Consider the following 10,183-nt stretch of genomic DNA (forward strand, 5'->3'; position numbering starts at 1 on the left):
AACAGCCCTCTCTGAATACACTGCTAGTCCTGTCCAAAGATCGTCAACATTTTCTGTTTATGAATTGTGTCACATCTAACGATAAACTGATATATCAGCCTGCATTTTTATATCACAATATTATAATATTAAGCACACATACAATTAATCAACAGCTGCATATGAATGGCCAATTAATACAAAATCTACTAATGGCCTTGTCAAAAAATTATGAATAAAATTCCCAAATTTCCAGTATTTTAAGAGTGAATTTTGCGATAATTTAATAATATCAATGATGCAAGTTTCTATCAGTACACTCTATTATGTCATGCATGATGTCGGACACCCAGCAGGATATGACATCACATTTGATAATTACTATCTTATCTGACATTTGTGTGTTAACCTGTGCCTCTCCAGCTGAATCTACTCTATCTCAAGGTTTTTCTCCATCTGATCCTTTTCTCCTTGTCGTTCACTCAGGACAGTTTCCCTCAGTTGCTCTCAGAAAATATTAATTGTAAAATGTAATGTAATATACTGTAGTGTATAGCCCTCGCTCATCACAGTCTCGGCCCTCCACTGGCTGTCGTCTGATATCGTTAGTCTGTCTGTATTATCAAACACAATCACAAGCTGCCTCAGTTTCCACAGGTGTACCTCAGGGTTCATTTCTCAGACCGCTTCCATTCCTAACTTCAGATTTTATTTTTCTGAAGTTAAACTCATGCTAGTTCAGCCCAAATCTCTGATATAGTTCATTCAGATCTCTGCTCAGATACTGACAGTAATTTGGTTAGGTATTATATTTGACTCCTCATTCTTTATTTCCCACTTAAAAATCTTTCTTTCAACCCCTTGTGTTGAAAACCACTATGTATGTGTTCATAACCTGCCTCCTGGATGACTGTAACTTCCTTCTAAAGCCTTTGTCACACTAGATGCTGAACACAGAATTCTAAAGAGGCTACAACAGTTGTAATACACAGTCAGAAAGTCACACAGAGATCACATTAAAGAGATTCTTATTTACATGTAATGCAGGCATTACCTTTTTCACCTAATGTATTTACTTGAAATACCATAAGATTTCAAAATAAATACACATTTGATGTTCACAGATCTCTGATGTTGGTTAACAGTCACACGAGATGCATTTTTTCAGGAAGGGCTTTATTCAGATGTATTGTGTATTACAGTAAGTGCTAATACTGTGGCTCAGACACCAGCTTCACCCATCGATGTGTGATTGTGTTAGTCAAGATTACAGAAGACGCTCATCTGCGGCAGACTCAGAGGCCTGGATGATAAACCGTCTCATTACTTTTGACGCGATTGACCTAGTTTTATAACTTTTTTCAAATACGAATAGCTTTTATTTTTTTATAAAAATGAAGGAAATAATCAAAATGTTGAGAATAAAGTCTCAGGTAGGTCTAGTGCTTGTGCTCCAATAAAGTGGCATCAATTTAATCATTTGAATTAAATTAATATCTTTATTTGAAATAAATGAATAAGTTGTTATTGCATACTGTTTTATAATGTATAAAAATGCTGAGATTCAGATAATTGCCACTATTGGCAATAAGTCATTAGCAGAATATCCTGCTATTTTAACATAGTATAAATATAATATAGCTATTTGCACTGATTGTAAATAACATTTCACAAAAAAAAAAAAAGAAAAAAAAAAGATAATTTCACTTAGTGTAAACAGGTTCTATCGTGGGAACCATTAAAACCAGTTTCCATTAAAGCTAACACAATCCCATTATAATAACCTTTTAAAAAGACAGATTCTGTGGGGGTTTCTATTGTTTTGTTGTTATTGTCTGATGAACAGTTCAGAAATCAGAAGTGAAGGCTGGCTGTAGTCATGCACACTGTCTCCTGTCCGTCTCTCACCTGCCCACGAAGTTCTCCAGCACCGAGCTCTTCCCGGCGCTCTGCCCCCCCACCACCGCGATCTGCGGCAGGTCCAGGTTACAGCTCTGACCGATCGAGCTGAACGCGTCCTGCAGCCGGTTGACCAGCGGGATCAAATCCTCCATACCCCGGTTCCCCATGACGGAGGTGATGCGGCAGCGCGTGCACTAGAGAGGAGGAGGAGGAGGAAGAAGAAGAGGAGGAAGAGGAGGAGGAGGGGGGCGCATCTAGACGCGCATCAGCTACACACACACAAAGATTGCGCAATTGCATTTATATTCGCAAACACTGTCTCACAACATCAGCTCCTCAGCATTAGGCCTAACGTTACATATTCCATCGTCATTATTCTGTGTGTGTGTGTGTCTGAACGTGCATCATAAGAGATGTAAGTTAGGCCTAATGTATTTACACGAATGACAAGAGAGATGCGGATGCATTAATGCGGAGAATGATATAAAGACTGTAGATGCATAAATAAGAGCTGTGTTCATGTGGATGATATAAACATACAGTATTTGTAAGCGATGTAAATCATGTAATACGCCATCATCGCCTCTATATAAACTGACATTATTCACTCACCGTTATCTCGCTGCACCTGAGCGCCTTAAATCGCACGACCTAATCCAGTTACTGATGAACAAATCCCGGCGAGGAGTCGTGTTATTTACTGTCGGGAGATCGGCACGGACACATCTGTATGTGTCACTCTATTTCAACGCTACAGTCTTTCTCTCCGATGACAGATTAATCGCCCTGCAGCGCAGACGCGCTAATTACGATGCAACGCCGTCGAGTGATTGGCGCAGGACTCGACCAATCAGAGACGGAGCTCCGCCGGCGCTCACCAATCACAATGTGCACAATACACTTCGCTCATGAATATTAATGAGCCAGGCTGCAGTTGTGTGGGGAGTCTACTTGAGCTTTCAGTCACGATATCTAATTAATATTAATTAGCCAAGCCTTTGCTCCAGGAGAATCTGCTGATTGGTCAGTTGACTGGCCACCGCTAACAAATGTCTTGTCTTTCAGCCAATCGGTCAGAACTACAGGATGAACGTCCCGTTACATGCTGAATATTAATGAGCGATTCCTCCTGTCAGAACTGTTCACTGCTCAGAGCTTAAATCCACACGACAACGAAGCCACTAGAAGAACAACATCCGACTTATTCATAGACTGAAGGACTGTCACTGCTTAATTACAGTCCTTGTACCTGTAAATCAGCTTTAATCTAAGAAAACAGACTTTACATCCTACTGCACCGCGCAAAGACGAGTGAACTGTGAATGAAACAGCATTAATTACTGTAGATCTGTATCTGCTGGCATGGTGTTGAAATAATATCCCGTCGATGTGAGAGTCCGAGATTGATTAGTGCTTCTCTCCTCATGACCAGCAGATGTCTCTGTGACCCACAGAATATCCTCTCTGAGGGTTACTGAGTCTCATTTATTTAGCGAAACCTAAGGAAACAAATATTGCTATTTAATTTTTCTATTCAGTGGCTTATTCTTGTTCTTATTTTGATTGAAAAATGTATCTCTTTTGGAACCATTATAAGAACCATTATAAGAATTATAAGAACCACAGAACCATTATAAGCATACATAATCACAATTCACAATTACATGAGTTGTAAACAAAGTGTGGTGGAGTTGGGGTTGGAGGAGGGAGTTAATTGCAAGCAGCAATGCGATGGAAGAGACACTGAAGAATGGGAATTTAAATAGATCGCAGGTGATAGGTGTCAAAACTGGATTGATACACGTCAGGAACAGCTGACTGTCGGCTAATGCAAGAGTGACTAACGTGGCCTGACTGAACTAACGCGATGCTCAATGATTAAAATCATTTTTGTAACCTAATATAACATTAAACGTGATTGTTACCATTTAAAGAATGTAAAATATGACAAACATTTTTAACCATTTAATTTTGATTCTTTTCAAATTTGATGAATAAGGAAAGTGAAGAACTGAGTGAAGCTGAAGAAGAAAGTGAAGAAAAAAAAAGTATTTTAAAAACTTTGAATGAAAAACAGTTAACTTGCGTTCTAATAAAATAGCACGAGCCCATAAAGGGACACGTTTAGCTGCTGGCTAGCGGTAGCCTGTTACATTATAGTGCATAAGATTTCACTTATCACATAAACAGAGTAAGGAGAGATGACTGAGGATGATGGTGAATGATTTACAGATCCTGAGCATCACTGACAAGCATCTGATTTTGTCAAATCTATGGTAAATTCTTGAGCTCTAATTTATAAAGAGCACCTGCGATCGGACATCTGCAACGTGAAAGAAAAAAAAGATTGTACATTCACATATGCCATGCCCGCATATTAAAAGCTGCAGTTTAATAACCCAATTATATAACTCTGAGAAACTGTATTGAAATATTTACTTTCCCTTTGTTTCTTTCCTGCTGATTGAGCGGCACTGTGAAACAGCCAATCAGAGCAGAGCTTAACATTATTATTCATGACTCTCCCAAATAAGGTAAAAACATACCATTTCATTGTAGGGACAAGTCCAAGTGGTTTAAATGGACGTGTAAAACTGGAGATTTTTTGCCTATTGCAAACAACCTGTGATTGCGCCATAGACAGTAAAAGAAATGGACACAGCGACCCCATTGGAACTCAATTGAGACAAGTGAAGCCCATTTTTAGCATTTTTTAGCACTTCCGTTTCTGACGCGCAGACTCAAACGAAGCTTGACGACGTCAGCAACCTGTCTGACAGATGTAAATCTTCTAGTAGCTGTGCGTGCAAACTGCCATCGTTAATCTTGCAGAGACGGCGAGCTTGAGCGGGGAGTTCTTTGGCGTGAGTGAGCAGGAGTAAGTATTCTGATTAATTATTTTGAATAGTATTTTAAAATGTAACGCCAGTACGCCATATTAAGTTAATTGCCTGCGAGCTTCTCCTCCTGTCTGTACGGTAATGCGACAGAGAGACGAGTGGTTATGATGCAATCGTTAGCCTATTTTTACAAAAACTGTTTGTACGGGGCCATAATGTAACATAGAAGGTAATGGAGCCCTTTATACATTGTCGTGTATCTTTAGAAATAAATAATAGACAAACGGAGTCTTTAAACGCCTCAGATGTAAAGTTATTCACTGTCAAAGTGACGCCAAAATGAATGGGAGTCAATGGGAATGCTAACGCAAGTGAAGTTCTGCTACAAGATGGCAGCCCCCACCCGACTTCAACTTCCGGTCGACTTCCTTGCCGCCTGGATTGCGCCTGTGATCGTATACTTCCGGGTGTCGCGCCAGCGGAGCAGCTGCCATTGAATGAACGGGCGCGTTCCCGTGAGCGGAGGAGCAGCGTCGTGACGGTAACCGAATTACTGTTTACCTGTAGTTCACAGTCTGTAAACGATTATAGTAGCGGAAATACGTGCCAGGAACAGCAGTGAGCACTAGACCGACGCATTCTCCACTGAAATATCTGTTTATGTCGCCACTGAAAACAGCGAATCAATAGACAGAACATGAGAAACACATTGCATGCGGTTTTTCAGCATGAATAAATTCCATAGACACGTGCATTTTCAGTGCATTGCAAACAACACTAGTAAAATAATAAAATCCCTACAGAAATTCCTATTTTGATCTGATCACAGTTATTAATTCCACAGACACGAGTGTAACAGTGACAGCAGTAAACCCCAGAGAAAAGTGATAGTTAATGTTTTGGATTTTTTTTATAGAAAATGTAACATTTACAGTATGAATCATTATCAACAACAACAATGAATAAATCTCGACAAGATTTGAAAAAGAAAAATAATACATTATGCAGAAAAAGTTCTTACAATATCAATAAATATTACTGAATGTCATAATAGAGTAAGAACAGGGAGAGGTGAGACGGAATCTCTTCAGTCGTCTGGAAGTGTTTCAGATCTGGTGTGGCTTTATTTGAACATTCACACAGCAGGTTAACTGGAAATCCTCTAACATCATACACATATTTAATATTCCTGAGTGATGATATGATGAATTCAGCATTCAGTTCAGTGTCTTTCTTCTGTGTATCTGCTCCAACAGTTTGCAGGTGTAGAAAAGGAAGTTTCTGTAAAGATGGAGTTTATTAAAGAGGAGAGTGAAGAAGTGAGTAATGCAGAAACAGAACGAGAGAAAGAGGAAGAAACTGAGGAACAGAGAGGTTGGTGGTGATTATTGATTCTTCATTAATGACTGATGTGTGTGGGGGCAAAATCATATGAGCCGATAAATAATAAATCAGTTTATTTCCCCAGGTTCTCGGATGGGAAGTTACGGCACACAAAAACTGGTTCTGTGTGTACCTTGGGTTTGAAGTCATGGTTCAGAATGTTTAAGGACAGCAGGGGAAACAATAAATAAAATATTTATTTTTATATTTGAAAAATGCTGAAAAGTGGGCAGAGCACAGCGAAGATAGAGGGGATGAACCGAGGGCGGGGCTGAGCGGGTGGGCGTGAACCTGAGACCCGCAGTGAAGGATTGATTGACAGCAGCTGTCAGAGACGCTAAAATGTAGAATGACTGTAATGATGCTAGTAGCTTTGCAACAGAGCGTTCATTTGAAGTAGAGGACTTTTCTCACCTACCTTCACCTGAAGTGGAGGAAGTCGAGGTTTCTGTGGCCTGAGCCATATCAACTCGAGCTGCTGGCTCAAACTGCGGTCTTAACTCCCGCACCACGTCGCTTTTCAGCGCACGTTGTGTGGAGAAGCCCATTTCCACCTCCATTGCGTTGGAGAAGCAATCCCATGTAAAATGCAGTTTGCACACTCCAGCTTTAGGCGGGAACTCACGGTCTTCCAGGCCAAGAGCATGCAACCACTGAAAACTATTCAGTCCAGCAGTGCTGTCGCAACCAGCAACACTACCATAGACAGTAAAAGAAATGGACACAGCGACCCCATTGGAACTCAATTGAGACAAGTGAAGCCCATTTTTTAGCGTTTTTTAGCACTTCCGTTTCTGACGCGCAGACTCAAACGAAGCTTGACGACGTCAGCAACCTGTCTGACAGATGTAAATCTTCTAGTAGCTGTGCGTGCAAACTGTCATCGTTAATCTTGCAGAGACGGCGAGCTTGAGCGGGGAGTTCTTTGGCGTGAGTGAGCAGGAGTAAGTATTCTGATTAATTATTTTGAATAGTATTTTAAAATGTAACGCCAGTAAGCCATATTAAGTTAATTGCCTGCGAGCTTCTCCACCTGTCTGTACGGTAATGCGACAGAGAGCCGAGTGGTTATGATGCAATCGTTAGCCTATTTTTACAAAAACTGTTTCTACAGGGCCATAATGTAACATAGAAGGTAATGGAGACCTTTATACATTGTCGTGTATCTTTAGAAATAAATAATGGACAAACGGAGTCTTTAAACGCCTCAGATGTAAAGTTATTCACTGTCAAAGTGACGCCAAAATGAATAAGAGTCAATGGGATGCTAACGCAAGTGAAGTTCTGCTAAAAGATGGCAGCACGCAGCCGACTTCAACTTCCGGTCGACTTCCTTGCCGCCTGAACACTACACATATGTACCATCCTGAAATCAACTGCAGTAGCCACCGTTCAACCTGAAGAGGGCAGCACTCCGACATTTTTACACCATATATTGTAGAATTAAAACTCAAATGTCAAAAAAGTGACTCGAATTAATGAACAGCACTAATAAAGCACCATTCTTACAGATCATTAACTAAAAAAGTTGGTTTAGGGTTTAATTACTCCTTAAACAAAAATGACTGCTTCAACACACTCTTCGTATCGCAGTTTAGTGCTGGTGTAAATGGAGAAGAGATCTGTGCTTGCACTTCTGAATGTAAAATATTTGTATAATTTATATTTATATTATAATATATATTTTAGTCATAATTATAGCTCTACTATTCTAATGTGCTCTGTCTGATGTTCATGCACGTGATATTATAAAAAACAGAGATCATGTACATGTACAAATATTACTGTAAGATGTAAGTTATGAGCTGAGGAAAACACCTCTGAAATGCATTGAACAGCATAATGTCTTCATCTGGACCTCTTGATTTCTGGCGTGAAATGGTGGTTAATTTCGTTCTTATTTGACGTCATTGTCTGAATTGGTTCTAGATCTGCTGGAAGTGAAGGTGGAAAGTGAAGAAGTGAATGAAGATCATCAGAAGATCATAACGGGAGAACAATCACAGACTGAAGATGACTTCTCCCAGAAGAGAACAGGAGCTAAGAAATCTCCGTTCAGCTGCTCTCAGTGCGGGAAGTGTTTCACGCTCAAAGTCAACCTCAACAGCCACATCAGAATCCACAGCGGAGAGAGAAACTTCAGCTGTCTGCAGTGCGGCAGCAGCTTCTTCAAGAACGCAGACCTGAAGAGACACTTACAGACCCACAGCGGAGAGAAGCCCTTCAGCTGCCCGCACTGCTCCAAGAGCTTCACACGCAAGGAGAGCCTGGAGAACCACATCCGGATCCACACCGGAGAGAAGCCCTTCACCTGCCTCCTGTGTGACAAGAGCTTCATCCGCAAGGGACACTTCAAGAACCACATGAGGATTCACTCTGGAGAGAGACCGTTCACGTGTCACGAGTGTGGAAAGAGCTTCACACAGGCTACGATCCTCAGAAACCACCAGCACTCACACTCTGGAGAACGACCCTTCGGCTGCGATCGCTGCGCAAAGAGCTTCATCTCAGCAAAGCACCTGAAGATACACCAGAAAATACACCAGAAGCTCTTCCTGTGCTCCTTCTGTGGAAAGATGTTTTCACAGCTGGGTTACCTGAAGGAGCACCAGAAGATCCACACCGGAGAGAAAGCTCACGTGTGCTCGGTGTGTGGGAACAGCTTCTCCAGAGCCAAATATCTGAAGGAACACCAGAAAATCCATACAGGAGAGAAACCCTACAAGTGCTTGCACTGCGACAAGAGTTTCAGTCAGTCAGGTAACCTGAAGATACATGAGAGAGTTCACACCGGAGAGAAACCGCACCGCTGCCGGCCGTGTGGACGTAGCTTCATCACCTCCAGCGCTCTCCTGTCGCACAGGACAAACTGCGTCCAGAAGTTACCAAAGTGAGCAGGAGTCAACAGAGAAACTCAAATTTTCTTTTGCAAAGTCATTTTCTTGAACAGCTCTTTCTATATTACGTTAACTGTGTGCAGTAGCATTCATCAGACGTATTTGGAGTATTATTTCTCCATGCACATCCTTAACAAATTCATTATATCAGTCAGAGTTTGTGTGTGGTGGTGAATTGAGAAGAAGAGCAGTGAGAACATGAAGAGATGAGAGAGTGCTGGAAACCTGTCAACTACAGCATTGATGAAAATGTGAAATACTGTGTACAAACTGTGTACATTGGCCACATGTTAATTAAAGTATATTCATATTATTTATTTATAACTTTAACTAAGACCACTGTATTGTGCTTGGATTGTACATTATGAAATTTCAATAAATGAGAGCAAAACATTGTACACAGCTGCTCTTTTTGTCTCAGAGGACAGATATTCTTGAGTTCAGCAGATGTTCAGTATTGTTTCAACATTGTGTCTTAATTCAGTGGTAATAAAGCATTTTTCTTTACAAAATTCCTCCAGATCTTTACTTTATGCTTGTAGCAAAAATATAATGTATTATAAGCCTAGACTCGTAACATTAATAGTGACTAGGTGGACTAAACAGGCAGAAATGAGTGAAAAACACATGTATTTATTTATTCAAAGTCATAAAAAAAGACTATTTCATAAAAGTAGACATTTTATTATCCTATATTCTAGCCTCATGCAATATTTTTTTTACACACTTTAATGTGGTTCATAAAAAATAAAGAACATTTTGAACAAAATGCTGAAAAAGACTATGAATTGGATTCAGAATGATAATCAAAACACCTCAAAATGTAGAAGTCAGGTCCCCGGAGATGTTTACACCAAGGTTCTTGAAGCTGCTCACCCTCTCCACAGGTGTCCCGCTGATCATAAGAGGAGTATAGGACTGCTGCTGTCTCTTCCTGAAGTCCACGATCAGTTCCTTAGTTTTGCTCACATTCAGAGAGAGACAGTTGTCCTGGCACCATGATGCTAGTTTCTCTACCTCATCCAAGTATGCGGTCTCATTATTGTTGTGAATGAGGCCCAGAACCACAGTATCATCAGCAAATTTGATTATAGATGTGGAGCTGTGCGAAGACACGCAGTCATGTGTGTAGAGAGAGTAGAGCAGGGGACTTAGGACACAGCCCTGTGGGGCTCCTACGTT

General features: G+C 40.7%; 2 protein-coding genes across 4 annotated transcripts in view; one reads left to right on the forward strand and one right to left on the reverse strand.

The window, feature by feature from the left end:
• Positions 1-2,686, reverse strand: part of dnm3b (dynamin 3b) — a 28,663-nt gene extending 25,977 nt beyond the window's left edge. Inside the window, exons 1-2 of one of the 2 annotated variants that reach the window (XM_052609195.1) lie at positions 2,494-2,686; positions 1,888-2,075 (exon numbers count right to left, since the gene is read on the reverse strand). In XM_052609195.1, the coding sequence (XP_052465155.1) occupies positions 1,888-2,048 (161 nt within the window). In that variant the 5' untranslated portion in view covers positions 2,049-2,075; positions 2,494-2,686. Of the gene's footprint in view, positions 1-1,887; positions 2,151-2,493 lie in introns of both variants that reach the window. The other variant, XM_052609200.1, reaches the window with a different exon arrangement.
• Positions 2,687-4,519: 1,833 nt separating this feature from the next.
• On the forward strand, positions 4,520-9,534 carry LOC128022150 (gastrula zinc finger protein XlCGF8.2DB-like). Of its 2 annotated transcripts, none has more exons than XM_052609438.1 (3): positions 4,520-5,262; positions 5,978-6,095; positions 8,034-9,534. In XM_052609438.1, exons 1-3 carry the CDS (start codon positions 5,065-5,067, stop codon positions 8,996-8,998), a joined length of 1,281 nt encoding a protein of 426 aa, XP_052465398.1. In that variant the 5' UTR covers positions 4,520-5,064; the 3' UTR covers positions 8,999-9,534. The 2 variants fall into 2 exon arrangements, with proteins under 2 accessions (XP_052465398.1, XP_052465403.1); XM_052609443.1 differs by lacking the exon at positions 4,520-5,262 and adding an exon at positions 5,320-5,867.
• Positions 9,535-10,183: the final 649 nt, after the last annotated feature.

This window comes from Carassius gibelio, chromosome A2 (assembly GCF_023724105.1).
Source record: "Carassius gibelio isolate Cgi1373 ecotype wild population from Czech Republic chromosome A2, carGib1.2-hapl.c, whole genome shotgun sequence".
NCBI classification, from domain to species: domain Eukaryota; kingdom Metazoa; phylum Chordata; class Actinopteri; order Cypriniformes; family Cyprinidae; genus Carassius; species Carassius gibelio.